This window comes from Manis pentadactyla, chromosome 3, assembly GCF_030020395.1.
Source record: "Manis pentadactyla isolate mManPen7 chromosome 3, mManPen7.hap1, whole genome shotgun sequence".
In the NCBI taxonomy this organism is placed as follows: domain Eukaryota; kingdom Metazoa; phylum Chordata; class Mammalia; order Pholidota; family Manidae; genus Manis; species Manis pentadactyla.
Window position 1 is genome coordinate 35770186 of NC_080021.1, and position 21267 is coordinate 35791452.

General features: G+C 35.0%; 1 protein-coding gene across 4 annotated transcripts in view; it reads right to left on the reverse strand.

The window, feature by feature from the left end:
* The window catches only part of ZFPM2 (zinc finger protein, FOG family member 2), a 462487-nt gene that overhangs the window by 337381 nt on the left and 103839 nt on the right, over window positions 1-21267 (reverse strand). For all 4 annotated transcript variants that reach the window (XM_036876344.2, XM_036876341.2, XM_036876342.2 and 1 more), the window contains one exon: window positions 15169-15270. In XM_036876344.2, coding sequence (XP_036732239.1) covers window positions 15169-15270 — 102 coding nt within the window. The remainder of the gene's footprint in view (window positions 1-15168; window positions 15271-21267) is intronic.

The window sequence follows — 21267 nt, forward strand, 5'->3', positions numbered from 1 at the left end:
GTTAAGTGAAGGGATGTTAAAATATGGTAGCAAATAACTGGTGCCAGAATCAAGGAGGACTCATTGTATGAAAAATAGAGGAAATGACATGGGGATGACCAAAATCTCTGGAGTCAAGATGCATAATTTATTTGTTCCATGATTATTTGCCTTGTGACCTTACACAAATTACCTAATGTTCCTGTGCTTCAGTTTCCTCACTAGTCAAGACAGAAATAATATTCCTAAGGTTGTTATGGGGGAAAAAAATGGGAATGTGTCTGCTCTTACACTGTCCACGCCTATAACAGTAATTGACACATAGTAAACTCTCAAAGCATGTTAGGTAATAGACGAATGGAAAGGAGAAAGCTAAAAAGTTCACAGGAAAAGAAAATACGGCCCAGAACAGTATTTTACAACCTCAACATTAATTCTAGATAGTTTATTTTGATCATTTCAAGAGAATAACATCTGATAAATAAATGCTTTAAACCATCTCATTGCTGATTTTACCTTTATCAGTACTTTCATGTGTATGTTGTGGGATTTCTGAAAATGACTGTCAGACCAATGGATGCAATGTCTTGAATTATATAGATTTAATGATATTAACTGACCAAAGAGTATTAAAAGTAATTATTGATCTCATGTACTTTTAAACCATGGTTGAAATATTTCATGCATTTTTGTAAGTTATATAAAATGCAATATTTTTTATTAAAATATCTGATAACTTTTTTCAATTTATTATATTTACCTTTAAAAGTAAAAAATAGGTAAAATCTGGAAAGTTAACTAACAATTTCATTAGTTTTAAAAGGTATTAAAATATTCTACTATATATTAATCATGAATTACTGGTATGAAATGTTAGCCTTGGCTTATGAGTTCTTAAAATAATTCACTTTGATTTTCCAGACAGAAAAACCTATTTTATAGGAAATTAATTTTGTCACATAATTATAATAATGATCTGTAGTTCCATAGTGAATAATTTTCACTTTTCAAAAATATCTATTTGTTCTTTAAAATAAAAAAATTGCTTCTTATAATATACATAATACATCAAAATAAGTTGAAAGGTATATTACATGTGGTTGAATGTTTTTCAAAATGTGATATTTACCTTCACATATAGTATCAAATGTAAAGATAGCCATGAAATTTAGTAACTTAAAATAGTTAAAATTTTCTTTCACAAAGCATAAAGTATTTTATTTATCCTTGCAGAATACAAGGTTCATTTTGTTCATGTAACCATTAGAAAACTCTTCCTTTTAAATTGCTCACAAAAAGCGTGTGTGTGTGTGTGTGTGTGTGTGTGTGTGTGTGTGTGCGTGCACATGCATGTCACAAAGGCTCCCAGCAGAGATTCTGGAGCCAAGCGGGTTCTGGCCTGCCCCCAGCACCCTTTCCCGATCCCTATTGTCCTGTGCTTTGGGTTTGGATGGGGGAAACCCTCCTTCCTCCTCCTTCAACACTTTCAACCCATTTTTACGGTAAGCACAAATAGTTTAATTAATGATGGTAACAACTTTGATTTTATCCAAATTTCTACTGTACTCTGATCAGAACTTCAGAACTACTTCAGTAGGCTCTTGCCTAGATGTCTAATGTGTCCCTGCCTCACTCCTAACCACTATTCACCTGCCATATTAATGCCAGATGGGTTATACTTCCTCTGCACCAAATGCTGGAATGTCTTTTCCACTCTTCTTTTTTTCTATCTGTTAAATGTTTCTATGCTCACAAAGGGACCTCATCTCTTCACCCAAACCTGAGACAGGTGCCTTTTTCTCTGGTCTTCCTTTATGTTCTTCCCTGACTTGTACTGCCCTCAGACATCAGCTTGGAGTAAAATTTATGTTAGGAAGAAGTTAAGCCTCTACCTCTTGAAAACTTTTTCTTTATTCCCCCTAAACCCACTTCTCCAAAAACCCCCCAAAGCCAGCCCCACTTCAAAATTCCAAGCAGATCAATAAGGTCACTATAGCCCCTGCTTTGCTCCCGATTCCCTGGTGTCACTACTGAAAAACATTCCTGCACAGGACAGTGGAATCTCCTTCGCACCAAGACGATAGCCAAGTAGGCTCAGCTCTTGTACAACCTGCCATGGTGTCCCCTTAGGCTTCGGGATTCCGTCACTTAATTCACACTCACATCTGAGATCAACCACTCCCAGAGCAGGATCCCAAGAAACATCAGCTGGTCCCACATGGGATTCCAGATTTAGGAACAACGGATGGGAAAATAGCCCTTTCTCTTAAAACCTAAGGCCCTTTTGTTGAGTCCTAGCTTTGCCTATCTTCCAGAAATCTTTCCTTAGTATCCTTTCCCTGCCAGAAGACTTTGGCTAAGGCCGCACCCCAATCCAACCTGTTATGGACTGAACTGTATCCTTTCCAAGATTCATAGGTTAATGCCCTCATGTATTTGCGTATACTCCCAATATATTTGCCCAAAGAGTATTAGAAGACTTTATGGAGCTTTTATGGAGGTAAAAGTATTAGATGGAGCCTTTATAGAGGTAAAGTTAAGTGAGTTCGTAAGGGTGGAGCCCCAATCCAGTAGAAGTGATGTCTATATAAAAAGAGGAAGAGTCTCCAGGCACGTGAGCACACAGGGGGACAGCCATGTGAGGACACCGCAAAATGATGGCCATTGGATCTACAAAATGAGGACTTTTTGTGCAAACCACCAGAAACCAGCCCGGTAGGCACCTTGATCTTGGATTTCCAGCCTCCAGAACTGTGAAAAAACAAATTTTTGCTGCTTGTCCCACCCAGCCTATGGTGCTCTGATAGCAGCCACGAAGACTAATACACAGCCCAATTTTTGGGGAGAAGTGGTGGGCTTTTGTTGATTGCAACACAGAAAGCAATGCATATGAAAATCAATCCTCCATCCTCTCTCACCCATCTCCCCCAAGAGCTGTGATAACTCCAAGATGGAAGTATTCATGGCAAAGTGACAAAGGGCTCCCACACCCAGTTTGAAAGACCCTGGATATTATTTGCCTTATATTTACGTAATTAAGAAGGGCCACTCAAGTGACTTCTTTTACAATAAGCAATTTTAAGAACACTCATTCTGTCTAGCTATGGTATTAGAAATGGCAGGCATAATTCTTTAAAACATTTACTTCATGTATCACCCTATTTAACTACCATTGCATTGGTTATATTATAATAATTATTGTTTATGTACATAATGTAACCCTTTTATTCAGCAGCACAGGGTAATGAAAAAGGCCTTTGACTGAGGAAAATGGTAATTTTCTAGGAAAACATCTAATTTAAAGAAAAAAGGATAGAGGGAACTGAAAGAGCAAACACTCTGACGAGAAAAAAAAATGTTTCAGCTCTTTTGGCTTGCTTGTATCGCCTTTTTATAGAAAATGTAATTGAAAAATACCACAAAATTAAATAATGCGTTGTTTATTAAAAATATATACTGAAAATAGATTCTGTCAATCTCAGACTGTCATTTTTATATTCTGTCTGGCTCACATACTACTTAATTCTGCAAGAAATGCCATGGTCTCATCCTTATTAGAATATACTCATGTATTTGCCCTTTTCATTTTATTTTAATTATTATTACAAAGTTTAAAAATGTAACAATCTTGATTAATTAATATGTAAAAGGTAATGGAGGGGAAAAAAAGAATTTGTTGAAATTCCACTCAATCAGGAAGACCTGTGACTGTTTTTACACAGGGTGTCAGCCGAAATGAATATACTTCTTGTCAGCCTCAAGAGATTCTACCATGAAAACTCAAAAAAGATCTTTGATTCTCCATGAATTTACCAAATATAAACTCAAGTTTACCATTCAATTTTCATAACTTTCCTGTATGTTACCATGTAGTCAATAAAAAAAAATTATTTTTTAAAGCATGAGCACTCTGTAATTTTCTTTTAAGTGTACCTGAAGTATGGCTCACAGGAATTCTGCCAGGAAGTACTCTGCTATTTGCAAGAAGCTCAGACTCTCCCCTTTGACCTTCCTTTCTTATTCCCCACAAACTCTCCAAGAACCTCCAAGGGCAGGCCCCACTTCCAAACACCAGGCAAGATCAGTTAGGCCCTTCGAGGCCTTGCTTTGCCACTCAATTAACAGTCAATGGCCTAAATTACAATTAGGTTTCTTTATGGTGTCTTTGCTGACCTATTACCAAACTCTTCCATTGTTGCTTTTGTAAAAGTTCATAGGTGTAACATATCTTCAACAGGTAGCCTCTTGTCTAAGTCTGGATTTCCATCTGTGACCTGAAGATGCTTTAGTTTTCATTGTTTATCAGAGAGCCTCTCCATTCCACAGAGTGGTGGGAATAACGCCTTCCCTCTACGGAGCAGCAGCACAGTAGGTCAGGTCTAACTGGACAGTGTAAGTTCTGATACCACACAAGCTATGAAATTCTATTGTGCAAAAATCTACGCATTTTATGTCAATAACAAATTAGAGTGGAGTCAATGTGCATTTATCACTGTGCACTTGGGCTCACTTGAAGGGATCACCGCTGCCTGTGTTACCTTGCCAGCATCACGTCTCACCACCATCGGCACCAGCAACCGTTCCCTTCTCTCTCTCTGCAAGCTGATTCCCAGGCTATCTTCCCACAGCTCCACCCACTCTGCAGGTGACCTCCGCTGTTTGCCGCCGCTGCATACTGTACACGCCTCTATGATGAATCCCTGTATTTTCACTACCTCATCATTCATCCGTCTCCTTCTATGTGCTATGAGCTTTTTGAAGGTACTCTGAGTCCAAGTCATCTTTTTATCCTTGGAGTCTGGCACACAGTTATTCTTCAATAAGTGCTTGAACTAATTAAATTAATTAATTCAATGTGGGTCTTTTAAAGTGCAGGGGAAGAAGTACAAGATCTGGCAAGCTTATGCAAATTATATATATGAGTGAGTAAGTGGCAAGCTCCAAGTATCGACCTTAGAAGCAAGTGTAGGAGTTTATGATGATGACAAAGAATAATAATTGCTGAAGTCCAAATGTGCTTCTGAGGTTAAAACAACAGCAATAATAAAAATAACAAAACACTGACTACTAACAGTTTGGATAATGGAAAGAATGGAAAGAATACCTATATTCATATCAAATTTATATTATATTATTATATATCATCGAATTTAACATATCAATTAAAGTGATAAACCTAAAAAAAACTCATTAACTATTTGGTAAACCAAAGTTATAAGATGAAAGATGAAATGGTAAAATTTTTAAAAATAACAAAAATGTAGTATGCAAAGTCTGGAGATATGTAGGAACAAGCAACAAAAGATAATTTTAAAATAATATTTAAAAGTTAATGCATAGGAGACACAAAGTAATTTAATATGGGAATATAAATTTTCCTGGGGGCACATCCCTAAATTCTAATGTTTGAAAGATTCTTACATAAGGGTAAGAGGTAAAGAGTAGTGAAAAATTTTATCAGTAGAGTTTCATAGAAACCCAAACATTTGACATATTTATTTACCCAGAACACTCAAGAATAGTTGTTTACAAGAGCTGAATCCATGTGCTCACCTATCCCTCCCACTTCAACCTATGATAGTCAGGTTTCTGCCACCAGAGCTCCACTGAAACATCTACTTAAAAATCACTAATGTCTACATGGCCCTAAATTCAAGCAGAGTCTTTAAATCTCAGTCTTGACCTCTCAACAGCAGTTAACCCAGGCCTGACTTCCTCCTTCTTAAGAACTATTACAGTCCCCTGGTGTTGCCCATCTTGTCTGGCCCTTCCTTATCAGTTTTATGGATAACACTTCTTCCTCTATTCTTCCCCCAGAGACAGGAGTTCTTCAAGCTTCATGTTCAAGCACTCGTACGTACATCCCCACCCACGCCTCCCTTCATCTGCTCCCATGCATTCCATGCATACATTGCTGACTCTCCAACAGACATCTCTAGATCAGAACTGTCTCCAAGCTCGGGGCCTATATTGCCAACATTCTCCTCAACACTCCACTTGAATGTCTCACGAAAACCACGAATGACATATTAAAAATCCAACTTATCTAGACCCCATGATTCCCCTTCAGTCTGCTTTACCTCAGTAAATGGCAACAAAATGCATTAGGTTGGACAAGCCACTTTTAATCACATCTTCAACTATATCCAGTGCTTGGTCATTTTCACCTATTGATAAGACTACTGCTTTTCTATTTCTCCTTTTCTTTTATAAACAGTACTTAGGGGTAACTAAATAGTGGATGATGGAAAGACTTTCAGATGATAGTAACAGGTGATAATACAGAAGGAATGATAAAATGTGAAAAGTTACCATTTTGCAAGCACTAATGATATAATGGATGCTGGTAATACCCATTAGGTGAGAAGGTGAGGGGAACTTTATAACAGATGAATCAGGCTGAAAACTCTTGACCTCCTGAAACCCTAATACCACTACAAGTGGAGCATCCTGTCTTCATGTACCATCTACTCATAAGATGCCATAGAAAGCACCCAGCAATGTATATGTTAGCATTGCTGCCTACAGTACTGAACCCAAATTTACTCAAGGATCTAGATTCAGTCGCCACTTACAAGAAAGGGGGTGGAGGGTAAAGGAGCATGTCATGCAACACCACTAGGAGGCAACCCATCCACTTAAGAATGCAAAAAAGACTCCAGGATAAATTGCTTTTTCAACAAATAAAGGTGGGGAGAGGCAGGTCAAGGAGACAGAGACTACTATCAATTCAAAAGGACTTAAGAATCACATCAACCAATATGTGAATCTTTCTTTGAAATATGATTCCAATAAAACATACATAAAGATATTTTTTGAAATAACTGGAAAATGTAAAGATGAATTATATAATATTAAGATGTATTTTTGTTTGTGATAATGGTATTATGGTTATGTTTTACACAAAAGTCCTTATTTATTAGACATGCAAGCCACAATGATTTTCTGTGATTTAACTTCAAATACTCCAGCAAAAATAAGAAAAAAAATTAAGAGAGAACTGATGAAACGAAATTGGCAAAAGGTGGGTAATTTTTGAAGCTGGGCAATGGTTTCATGGGCTTTATCATACCCTCCCTTCTTACTTTATGTCTGGAAATACTAAAATTTAAATATAAAAGTTAAAAATAAATCACATTAAGTTAAAAGTATCTGCTCCTCAGTGAAGTCATTACAGACAAGGCTAGCCCCACCCCTCATAATACGATTTCATGGTATTAGTTTCTTCTATAGAGGAATCATCACATCTACAGTAAACACTCAAATAACCACTATTAATATAATCTGCAGTTTCTAAATAAGTAGCTTATTTAGTGCTACACATCCTAGACTCTAGCACAGATCATTGCATATATTTCGTAGTCAATATATAGTTGGATAACTCAATGTCTGTCCCAACTAACCAATTTATTTTATCTTGTGTATTCAGTCAATTCACCCTATAAACAATCTTCTAGTAATCTAATTCCAATAAGTGGTCTATTAATATCAAGTGTATATATCTCAATGCACTTGCTTTTATTTTCCATGTTTTAAACTATTTCTAATGCATGTCACTAGGTTCCTCTTTACTTATCCTTCTGAGGCTAATTAAGTCCTTCTCTGCACCAGACAAAATAAAAATAATCACAAGGTTTAATTCTTCTTTCTCTCAACTTTCCAGATATAGGAGTCAACCATGTTCTTAGATATCATTAGAGGGCACAATGCTGAGTCAAGGAAAACAATCAATGTCAATAATCCTTGTGTCAAAATAAGTATTGACGCATTTGTTTTAATGGAAGAGGTTATAAAAGGGATAGGAAAGGTTTTTCTGATATGTCAATTCCTACAGGCTGGTAGTGTCTTCCCAGAGCATCTTGTTGAGAATTCTAAGCAGGATATGGTTGAGTAAGAAGCAACATTGTAAAAGTCCCACAATTAGATGCAACTGGTGGTGAGTAGTCACTCAAAATAGCCAAGCCATGGAATTACTTTTTAAATAGCAAAAAAGTATTGTATTTTAACTTATAATATACAAAAGCACATCTAACAGTCAAAGCTTTGAGGTAGGACCTTTGCTTTTTATCGGTGTCTGGCCCATTGGTTGGTGTTCCTCTTACATTCACAACATTCAAACACTTCCTCTATAATTTCTAGCTTGTGTCACTAGAGTGAGGATGTAAAACCACTTGTAAAGCCATCTAAGTGTAGTTTCTCTCAACATTTTTATGAAACTCTTTAAAGTTGTTTTGTCCGCACCTATATTTTTCAGTGATTTTCCTTTCCCCAGTCTTGAAGGTTTCAACATGGTTGCCATAGAAAAAAATTGGTATTTCTCTGCAAATATATTTCATTAGTTTAGGCAATATTTAAATCGATAAAAAATCACAGTAAGAATTATAGTTGGCAAATATACAAGTGACTGCCCACATGATTCCTTTCTAGCTCCAGGCCTCGGTATTGGTTTGCAGGGGCCGCTATAACAAAGTACCATTAACCAGATGGCTAAAATGACAGGCAAGTATTGCCTCACGGTTCTGGAGATGACAAGGGCAAGGATCAAGGGTCAGGAGGGTTGGTTCCTTGAGGGCTGTGAGAGAGTCTGCTCCATGCCTCTCACCAAGCCACTGGTGGTTTCCTACCAATATTTGGCCTTCCTTGGCTTATAGAAGTATCATTCCCATCTCTACCTTCACATTCACATAGTTTTCTCCCTGTGTAGTGTCTGTCTTCACATTACCCCACCTTATAAAAACACCAAGTAATATCCGCTTAAGGGCCCACCCTAATCCAGTATGATGTCGTCTTAACTAAATACATCTGCACTGACCCTATTTCCAAATAACATCACATTCTATTGTACCAGAAGTCAGGATTGCACCCTGTGAGTTTTGGGGGGACACAACTCATCCTCTAAAAGTCTCAGTCGGTAAACTTTAGAGAGAGGATGGAAACTGTAGTTTAGTTAAGGGAGCTTCCATCAAGTGAAAATGGTTGATTAATTAATTTTGAAATGGGAGCAGGGATATAGGTCTGGAAAGCATGTGTTGTTACATATGTCTCTTAATTCATGATATATTTACAAGATTTGACATTTTGTTCACTTTCCAGCAGCGTGTTTGAGGAAAAGGTCACTGCAAAGGAAAGTCCAAGGAAGATTAATCTTGAATTCATTATCCTTCAACTTGAATTTCTCAACTAAACTTGTGCAAACAAATTAGTTGTTAGCAAATTCTAAAACAAACCGGTATCTAAATATCCTTGATTTCCATTCTTGTACAACTGAAGAAGTATATATAACAATGATAATAATCATAAAAATGGTATATTTTATGCAGTTCTTCATAAAGCAAAGACATATCTTTCTAAACAATAGTCACAAGTACTTTGCCTCCAACCTACCATTTCTTTTTTTCCATTGGGCTTATGTGCACCCTAATTCTATATGAGAGTGCAAACTAGAGTAAAGGACTGAGACAGAGAGAACACTTTTACTGAGTTTATGTAGCATTCTGTTCTACAAAGAGTAAGGCTTTCATCTTTTAATCCGATATCCACTTAACTATACTACAGAAGATTTATTTTGACCCCCTATTGTTTAATAAGGGGACCAAAAGTCTATAGCAATTTTTGACACTTTGTGATGTTTTTCTTGCCCCCCCAATACACATACCACACACACACACACACACACACACACACACACACACACACACACACACTCCTCTCTGCCTCATTTTCATATGGACACAAAGCATTGGGATAAAATGATGGTTCATTATAGTGGTACAGAGCTCTTATCTTCATCCGGCAAGAGTCATTTCCTTCCAAAGATTGAAATGCAAATGTGAAAATTAATGATAACTGCATTATCTGATAGCAGAGATAATACCAATTCACTGTCAGAGTAATACACAGTCATTCTACGATTTCATCCGCTTCTTACAATATTCTTCTTACTGTCGGACCATATCTATGGTTAACTATGTTTCATAGATTTCTGTTAATTTACTTCAAATGGCATTTCCCAGATCTTCTATCTACCACATTTTCCCAATCAAAAAGGAAACGAAATCACAACTGTAATCTCCAACCCCTTCTTTGGACTGTAAAGAGGGGGGGAAAAACCCTGTATCATTAGTGTGTGCTTCTATCTCGCCAGTGTTCTGCCATTCCAGTTTATGCAAAACACTCCCTATTTTCACAGTTTAAGGCACAATGCAGAGCCAGCCCCATCCTCTGCTCCTATCTATAGTGATGAACAGCAGCTGAATGAGGCAACTTATTTATAGATTTCTTGGCCAATTTTTAGTGAAGATGCAACAAGTAGCCACATGTGATTTCATGCCAGACATTTATTCTTGAAAAGTTATTTACATTAAAATTTCTTGAAGTGAATCCAGTTAAATAAAACACAGTTAATATAATACTATAATGATTTTTAAATAGCAAAATCGTCTTGCAAAGTTAATTCATTGTACAAATGTTTAATGAGGGCTTATCATTTGTAAGGCATTGTACAGCTACTGAGGCATGATTGCCAAAATGATATTACAAGTAATATTAAGACTTATTTATTGAGCACTTACAAAGTTTTGAGATCCATTCTTTACACAGAAAATCTCATTAATGAGGCAGTTATTATTTTTAGCCCCATTTTATAAGCAAGGAAACTGAGGCCTCACGGAGTTAATAACCTACTGAAGGTCACACCATTCATAAGGGGGAGGGCCAAGATACAAATGGAAAGAATATTTTCAGTCTTCTCTATTCACTATACTATTTAAAAATAACTCACCTTTGATGGAAACCCTATTTTTCAATCTAGGAGCAAGCTGTGCTATTCTATAATATATAATACAAAAATGATTCCTAATTTTATTCTATTAATTCATCAAATCATCAATACAAGGTCTGATTTTCTAATTCATTTTTATTGAAATGCCCCAAGTACTTAACATATAAATATCAAAATCAATTTAAATAAAAGTATATGCTTACCTTGAAAAGTTCATGTCAGAGAAACTATTGACTTGCTTGCTCAAAATTTTTTGTCTGTATATATGCATTAATACACATGTTTGGGGGCATATGTACTTATTTGCACAATTTGAATAAAGTGATATGTTCATTTTTTCAAGTTCCTGTACATTTCAATTATACCTGCTGTAAGTCTGACAGTGAGACCTAGATTCACTCAATATTAAGCGAGAGAAATCAAATTATTCACTATTCCCAGTGAAAAAAGAAGTAACCAAGTTTTTAATAATGTAAACTGGACAGCTGGCATTATTAGATTTATGTAAGCAAGATGTGACTCTGAAGGTGCTTATTTCATAGAGGTAGATGATGAATTCATAACGATTTATTTGAATTCACTCCCCAAAGTCTTCCTCTAAATCTAAATACATGAGTCAGTGCTCCAGACTTTAGCCATGGTTCTAAGGATTCTCAAAAGGGGGAGCCAGAAATGCAAACATTCTTCAAAATAAGGTCAACATTCCAGCTGTTGTTCAGTGTGAGGTCTTGGTAAAGCCATTAACATCTAGCAAATCACATACTCTCCCAAGATATGTGCTACATATTTTGCCTATATCACCTCTTTCAAATTTCCTCCTCGTACCCATGTGTCAAGGTACTTACTATTCGTCCCATTTTTAAAATAAGGAAACAGAGGCTCTGGCTGCTTAATATGCCTGAGGTCACAAAGCCGTGTCAGTGTGTGAACTCAAACACATATCGCTCTGATTCTAAAATTTACATTTTCCTCTGTAGTTTAGACCATTCTCTACCTTCTACGTTGGCAATGCTTCATGACTGCATCAGTGACCTAAATACATGAAAACATGGGAAGGTGAAAGGAAAGAAACAGCATCCAAAAGAGAGTGTGGAAGAATCCTGCTATGCCTTTGGACTTCTCCCTCCCACCTTCCTCAGTTACTAGTGCACAATACCTATTTATTGAATAATTAAATGTACAAAATGATCGCTACACTGGAAATACTTGTGAGAGTAATAAAAGAAGAGGTATTTCCTTAAAAGGAACACAGAAATGATGTAAGTGAAGTATAGGCAAATGCAGATGAAAAGGAAGATCAGTGGAGAGCCACTGTCATGTGAATCTAGATTCCAAGCAGGGTAGTGTCAGGGTAAATTTCTGAAGAGCAAGAAAGAAAAATGCAACTTAAAAATAGATGTGTGAAGAAAAAAAAAAGGGTTATGACTTTTACATTGGCTTGAACTTTACTAGCTTAGTGTAGGTCTCATGCAAAAGGTGAAGGAATAATAAGGACTTATGTAGAATAGATTCAAATATTTCAACATGGAAGAATTTCACCAGAGAAATGTTTGCAAATTAAAATTAATTTTCCTTAAGATCGTTTAGATTCCACCTAATGATAAGAGTTAACAAAAAGTATGAGCAGTTACTAAAGGCACCAAAATTAAGGGGAAAAAAATGGTTGTCCTGGGGAATCTATATTTGATAAAAACAGAACACATCAGACAGGAGTTGATTCATACTGACTTGAGCCATCAAGAAAGGCTGTAGAGTCATCTTCAATGAAACTCTTTAAAAGTAAGATAAATCCTGGTCCATCTTAAGTGATGTCAGCTCTATGCCTCAAATTCTTTAGATAATTTCCTTGTCCTTTGATTCTGCTCTATTTTTAGAGAAAACTATCTATCTTAGGGTGAATATCATGACTTGTGGGGTGGAGCTTAAAATTAGAAGACCTTGAAATCACACCTGGCTCATTACTTCATGCCTTAAACAAAAACCTGTGGTGAAATTCAAAACTAGATGCATAGTATTATTAAAGTTTACCCTTTTTTGTACCACATATATTACTACTGGGCTTTAAAAAATGCTGAGAAGAATTTTAAAAGGTTCTGCTTCAAGATTCAACAATTCCAAAGTCATAATAATGATCATTAGAATTTTATGTGTATGATCTGATTTAATTCTCACAAAATTCCTAAGAAGATTAATATTATTTTCTACATTTTACAAATGAAGATCTAGGCACAAAGAGATTAAGCAACTTGCCAAAAATCACTCAGCAAGTGAGTGGCAAATTCTGAATTTGAACTTAAACCGTGAGAATCCAGAGCTCATTTTCTAGCATGTTTAGAAACCGTCACTTTTAAAACCTAGATAATTTTCTCCCTTTAATACACTTGGGAAGTACCAATAATGTTTTGTGAATAAACAAAAAAATGGGTAAAAATATTGATGCAATTGTCACACAATAGCAAAAGTGAAAAGTATTCTCTATACTTTCTCCTCATTGAAGGAAAGTAATGAATATTCTACCTTAAAAAATAAATATCCAACAGATACTCTTTTGTTATGAATCAACCTCATTAATTCAGGAGGCTTCAAAATATTTTTTAAAAAAACAGAAAACTTTTTTTTTTTTTTTTGCTAAATACCTGTAGGGAAAAATGTGTTATTGATTTTACAATATACAAGGGAAGAATTTTCTCATAGGAGTAACTACATAAAAATTACATAGCCGTAACTACATAAAAATTTCACTAAATCAGATATATGAATTTAACTCAAAGTGAAAAATCTTACCCTGAATGACAGCATCATTCTATACCGTGCTCCCCCCTCTTCTTGTTTTTTTTTTTAAGCTAATAATACAAGTTTATTTCTGGAGAAGCTTCCTGAAAAAGGCAGCAATGGGTGTGTTCGATGTGGTTAGCAATTAGCACCCCCTGAATTTGCTTACTTACTCCCAAGTCACTAGGAACATTGTGGGCACCAGACTTACATAAAGAGGAAAACCTGCTTACTCCAAGTTTGCCACATGGAAAGCCCAGTCAGGATATACCCTTTGCAAGCAGGCATAGCCAAAATGCCATGTAATCTAATTTTACATGTAAAAACTCTTCTAAACTGCGTAATACTTAATTCCATGTATAAAGACACACATGATGTAAAGTTCACCCACCCTTTTTAAGTTAAATGTCATCCCCAAGGAAAAAAATAAAAACAAAATTTTCAAAGATTTTCTTCTTACATTTTTAATCAGGGGAATACTTCCCTACCTTGAGAAGACAGAAGCATTATGCAGTAACGTGAGAAATGCCACAAGGCTGAATTTTCTTTCAAACTCTTAAAATGTGATACTGTGGCACTTTAAGTATAACACATTTTGATCCCAAATCTTGTGTAATATTATGCTATAGAATACAGAATACAAACATTTGTGTGTATCATGAATAACATTAGAAATGACATCATAATAATCAGATATACTGCATCTTCATTTTTGTTTGCATTATATTTTCCAGCTTCTGGTTTCAGAAAATTACCACTGGAGTTCCTCTTTTCTTCATGCACAGCAGAGAGCAATTTGCAAAGTCATGCAAGGGTGAAAATATGATTGAAATATAGGTATCTTTCTTAATGAAAAATGTTACTGCTGTGGAAATTATGGCTAAAACTATTTCAAACTCACTTATATCCTTAAGCCCTATACCATAATAGTCTTCATTTATGAATATACCATCAATTGTAAATTACCTGGCACCAAATATACAGGTTTGTTTCATAGAGTTCTTATGAGCTGCATAAAATTGGCATTTAGGAGTATTTTGATCAATTTTCGTTTGCCTTGGAATGATTAAATGTCAGGATCTTTAAAATTGAACTTAATTTTCATTCACAAATATGAAAATGTTGCCAAAACCTTCAATCAAAGGGTGCATCTGTTGATATTTTCTTAACTTCTAAATACACGTTAAGATTCAATCTGTGATTTACATGACTGAACTGAAAAGACTTCTTTGGAGTATTATTATTTGTTACTTGCTTGTAAGCTTTAAAATTATGCCCCATTTGAATGTGGACATAGAATAAGGATTTCTGTTCAGAGGAAAAGCGAGTAAATAGACAAATTCTTCTATGAGTGTGAAAGAAAAAAACAGATGGAGACTTCAAGCAGAGGTAATACCTCAGTCTTTATAATTTACTTAGCAACAAGATAAAAATCTTCTTTGAATAATGTTTATTTAAACTCTCATGTAACCAGCATACACACAAATATATATATATGTATATATACATATATATATATATAGTTTTTTAAGTCAGAGTTGAGGTTGCAAGACTTTTATAAGTAATAAAAATTTAAGGAAAAAAAGCGAATTCTGATGGTAGCAACAGATGGCTGAATTTTAACCCTGCTGTCCTACCTGGTCCATCCCAGTCACCTGTCTCAACTCCAGGTGGGCCTGGTTTCTCTGCCTGTGTGTCCCCATCTGATTCTGCTGCCTCCTGGACTCCTTCCTCATCACCTGGGAAATAACAACACAGAGAAAGGGAAATTATTCAAGTGCTCCATTTCACATTGAAATTCTTGTAAAGGGATGTCCTTAGCATATGTCTAATTATATATTTATTACATATATTATGAGTATACTGATAAATGTCCATGATTAATCATTTTCATATCTGTTGTGGCTTTATAATAAAGAAAATCAGCATTAGTCATCAATAAATAAAGTTAGCTGCTATAAAAAAAATAAAGAACATTTCTGTAAAAATTTTATTTTGTTATTAATAATACACACAAAGGAAATTTAAATGCAGTATGTAACTTCTATAGTGCTTTCAATATAGAGAACCTTACCTCACTATTTCCAAATTACGATTTTTGTAAAGGCATAATGCAGCAACAAAAATTTAAATATCTTACGTTAAGGTATATTCATGTTTTGGGTTGAACTGAGATTATTCTGAAGATTTCTTGCAGCCCTCCTAGCTTTAAACCTGCTATAAGTTGGCTGTATTTCTTTTTTAAACTACATAACAGCATATGAGATGAGAGTCAAATCTTCACAATGTAAGAAGCCATAAAGTTAAACTTGTTCTTGATGAGTGCAGCTAATTTGTACAATTTCATGCCTTTATCTTCACATATGAAGAGAAAAGAAGTTATATATTTTGAGCAAAAGTATAGTTATGACAAAGAGAAACATTAACAAAGCAATCACCCGTTCAGAAGAAAAAGTCTAATTTATTAGTACTTTCTTTTAACTGCTAATGTTATACTTTATGTATTGCTTTTACAGGAAAGCTATGACACAGTGAGTACAAAAATATTAATAATATCCACTTCTTAGCAACTTTGGGTGCTTCCCACCCTTTATCGGTTTGGTTCTCTTAACCTTGTCCACGCCTTCCCCAAATTCTCCTAGTGAAACCACTGCCCAAGGCATTATTTTCCTTCTGGGACCCTTACTGATACAATCTGTTTCTTCCTAAGTTTCTCATACTACCTTTGTGATGTTTGGCCACCCACAGCTTCTGCAGTAATTTGTATTAAACTTCCTTTAAGTGGATTCACTTTTTACAACTTATGTAAGCATATTTTTAAAAACTTATCACTGCTCTGTCTAGAAAATCAGTATCAGATGCCAAAAACAGAAAGTAATCATAAACATAAACTCAATAAAAATTAAGGTAACACTTTCAGTTCAAATATTGTGTCTATTTAGACACTGAGTCTCTGGTCTCATTTCCCTAAAATAGAAAGAAAGTGGCAAGTAGTAAGATATTTAAGTCATAGTAATATGAATTTGAAACATTCTCATTGATATGCAAAGAATATGAGAAATTTGAAAACTCTCACCAACTGATTCAATGCTATTTGACATAGTATCAATGTATCACCTTAACCTTCCTCACTACCTCCAGGGATACCTGACCTGATTTTGAAATATTGACTTTCTAACACTATTTTTCATGGGGACTAGAATCCACACTAGAATCTAACACCTAGGTAAGTGACCTTTTGATTGCATTTCCACAGAAAAAAATGGAGGGTTAATTTAGGGCACTAATGCAGGGGAGTTTATGAAGGAAAATGTACTCCCCAACAGTGAAGGATAGAGAATGCAACCTGTAGGTTTTAAACATTCACTCCTTCCAAACACTTTTCACCGGTCTTATGAAATTTAACTCCTCCAAGGTCCTGAAACATAGGCACCTGAGCAGCAGTGGGAACTGGTAATGACCTAACCCAAATTAGGTAAATTTACTAATCAGGAAATTGATGCACAGACAGCATCAGTAACTTATGTAGGGTTTTATTGCTACAATATTTATTTCTGCATAAGGCACCTCTCCCAAGCCATCTAATGCTTCAGCAATAAATGCTTCCCAATCATCCAAGGGGTGACAGATTGAAACAGTGTTAGGTTGATCTTTCCTAAAAAAATAGGACAGTAAGGTAATGGGGGAGCATGGAGAGGCATCATAAAGGCCACCAAAAACATCAGTTAATACAAGGTTAGGAATTAAATTTGACTCTTCTAACTGCCAGCCCTAGCATCCTTCTTAAACCACCCTTTCTCACCTTTCCCACGGTGCCCCAGTCAAGCAGAGAACCATGCATACTTGAAATAGTTGAATAATAATCCCAGAATAATGCATAAACAGGCAAGCATGAAAGGATGCTGTTAAAAAATCACATAATCTGAGGGCCCAAAGAACAGAGACTAACATGGTGGGTAGAACCACTTGAAGAGATTAAGTTTCATATTCAGATACTAACTGCACATAACGGAGGAGTAAATGTTCCTGAATTTTACTACTATATTTAAATTGTTGAAACATGTGGTGCCATGCAAAATCCAATCAATCATTAACATTTATAACGCATATTTTTGAAGATATAATAGGATATATGAAAAAGAAAAAACATCCTTTCTCTTAAGGACCATATATAATCTAGTTAAGGGGATAGATCATATGCATAAGAGAGGTAGCAACTGATAAAAACCTATAATCAGGACAGTCGAGGAATAATTCCAAATGAGAACACATAAGATACAGAAATTCAGAGACAAGAAGCATAAAATGTCATTGACCAGGGAGAACCTATTATAATTAATTTTGGAATCTTACCTTCATATTGAAGGCAGTGAGAAAGCAGCATTAGAGGTATTTCAGTGGGAGGCTGATATGATCATGTTACACAAATACAGTAATCAACATACTTATCACATTTCTATGAACACACCTTGTCAGACATCTGGTCTTTGAGCTCTCCCTTACTCACTCCATAACAGCTCTCTGACTCGTGTCAGACATTCTTGCCTAAAACCTTTGTAAGACTAGAGTTAAGTGTACTCTGAAATATTTCATGCAAAAATTACGTTTGAAAAGAAAATCATGAGAAATACAGTGAAAAACAAGTATGTCTGGAAGATATACTGCAGAGTATTCACAATAATCACAAAAATTAGAAGTTAAAATAATTCAGTTGAATCTATAAATGTTCATCTTTATTGAACAGAGGACATATAAACTGTTCTTTATTAACTGGTTAAAAAAAAATACCCTGATGCACAGAGAAATTTGGTAAATCGCTCAAAATGAAAATATTATAATTCAGTCTATTAAGGGCTTGATTGAACTAGTAATTTTGTATAATAAAATACTTTCATTAAATGTCACTTAGCTGCCAAATCAGAACTGCAGAGCTTAGATTTCAACTTGCACCAACATCTGGAGTAATACTCAGTATTGATAATTCTGATTCATGGGACAATTTGCACTAATTTGTTTCATTATGCAGCACATATAATTAGAATGACTGAAAATAAATATTGTAGAGTATTTAAAGAAGCACTGTAAAAATACTTGATTGTACACAATTAACAGCTCAAAAGAAATTACATTGTACAACTATTTTAAGCTATTTATGAAACTGGGTGAATGCGCAATATATATCACATCAATAAGAATAAATTTGGAGAAAGAAAACCAGTTTGAAGTCCTTGCCTGATTATTTAGTCATGCATTCTTAAAGAATGCAAAATTGCACAAAAAGGAAGAAGACCAGAAAGACAAGGATTTCATGTGAAACGATACACAAAGGATCAGAATTAAATATATATTCATCTCAGTATCTACCATGTGCTATAAAGATGAATAAGGCAGAGAACATGTCACCAAGCTCAGATTCTATATTACATCTAAGCGTGGCTCCTGTTTCTTAAGTATCACTCAGCACTAAATGATTTGTACTTTGAACATCACTTGAACACCTCTACCATGTATTAGTATCCCTAGATTTCAGAAGAGTAAACCAAAAGGCAGATTGGTGAGAAGATGCCTAGGCACATGGCTGGTAAGAGCCCAGGATTGATCCCAAGGCAGTCTGACTCCAAAGGCCATGTCTATTAGGACAAACCTACTAGGATATTACAGTAAAAGTCTACTGGACGTCAAGCAACACTGACAGCTGGATGTGATCTGATAGCTGCTTTCTCATCATATGTAAGCCTTGTTTCTTCATTTGCTTCCATATTAAAATGAAATGTTTAATGGATTTAATATTTATAAGTATCGTTTTTCCTCAGGTGAACTATTTCACTTGGAACGTAGTAAAATCAGCTACAGATAGATGCTTGATCAATTACCATTGCTCACTGACCAGTTAGAAAATTAGATTTTGATTTCATTCTTTTTACCATAACCTATTGCAATATCATTACATTTGCTAATTAATTGCTTTCAGCACACTATTTCTATTTAATAACTAAAATATGTCACATTTTTCAAGTTTTAGACCCTTCATCTTCTAAGTTTATCTCAGGAAACTAGCTCTCATTTTTATGGTAATGTTTTTACCTAATTCATTTTTAATCTTTTTACTAATGAAAAATGAAATGATTAAGAAATAATTTAATCAAATATGAAATCTCTGAATTACTTTTCAGAAACACTATTTTTTTCTCACAGTAGTCTTGCTTCTTTTCTTTCAATATACTTATATTCATAAAAAATTTATAAATAGAACTTTACTTTGATATTAACCCAACTCCAGGCTTGACTTGAGTGAAAATGACTTTATTGACCAGTTTTTAAAACTTCTATCCATTTTGGATTCTTATATGTTTGAAATCAGCACACTAGAGTAGCTTATGAATACTGGCATGAATAATTAATAGTCAAGATAATAATGACAGGTTTGTTAAGATATTGTTTCAAAAGCTTTGTTGGTAGGAAGAGGAAAGGAAGAGAGAAAAGGATGCCTGGAAGGAAATTACAAGATAGAGCTAGGAATGCATTTGACATCCATTCATTTACTTGCTAAATTCTTTATTCACATACTTTTAAATAGAAATTTCAGTGTATTTTTAGCAAAGCACAAAAACATTTAATGGGATAACCACTATATATATCCAGAGACCAATTCATAAAATGATGAAATCGAATAAATGTCAAGCAATAACAAAATCTATAATATTTCTAAAATTATGGCTATGGAGTTAATGGTTTTCCATTGCAAGATTAAATTATTTGTTGCTCTTTTAAAATATATCATACATATTTTGTAGTCTCATCCATTTTTCTTAGTCTAGTTTTCAGAATCAACGGGAGCCCTATAGGAGGAAATTGAACGTGTTATTGAGCAGTAAAATACACAGCACAAATGACTCAGGGAAATGCAGTAGCATATAGTCTCTCGAACACATGAAGCAGAATCTTTAGGTTCCATATTAGGTATTGTTGGCAAAGTGGAAAGCCGTGGCTGTACTTGCCAGCCAAAAATAATTTCAAAAACACAAACAAACCTCTTTTCACTGAAAGCTGCACCATCCTATAGAAATTAAAGATTTGTCACATTCTGAGACAGTCACTTTTTCAGCACAAACGGCAGCAGTGTTTGCAAGCAGCCATACAAGCAGCCTTTCTCAACCCTGCTTCTTTAATCCATGTAACTCCTATCAATATTAACCTCTTATAGAAATTCGTGTACAATATAACTATTGAACTTTCTTGACTAGGAGTGTTACTGTAGCTGTTAGTCATCCCTATAATGTATTTTGCAATCAGCTAAATCATCAAAGTATTTTTTAACAATGAACAGTTCAGAAGTGACAGATCTACTTTCTTGTTCACAACTGCTTATCAGAGAATAGATATCACACGTTTTCCAGGTGCTTCCTATAGTTAGGATACCTTCACAGAAGCCGCTCATGAAAGATAAGGTCATAAAAGAGATGAAAAATGTGTGAGCTTCATACACTTATGGTTTTATCATCAGACAAGATAGCTTTGGTTAAAGGACTGTAACAGTCAAAAACAGAAAACTGCAGCTTTGGATTGAAGGGTGAGGACGTTCAAGTTTAAGATTCAGTTTGTGTTTGCTTTGCCTAATAGCTTCACAACATTGCTTGGCTCAAAACAATTGTCTGGGTATGGATTCTCGAAGCAAAAGGGTCATGTTAAATTAACTTAGCATTGCCAAATGGCAGACACAGTTATCTGTCCATATT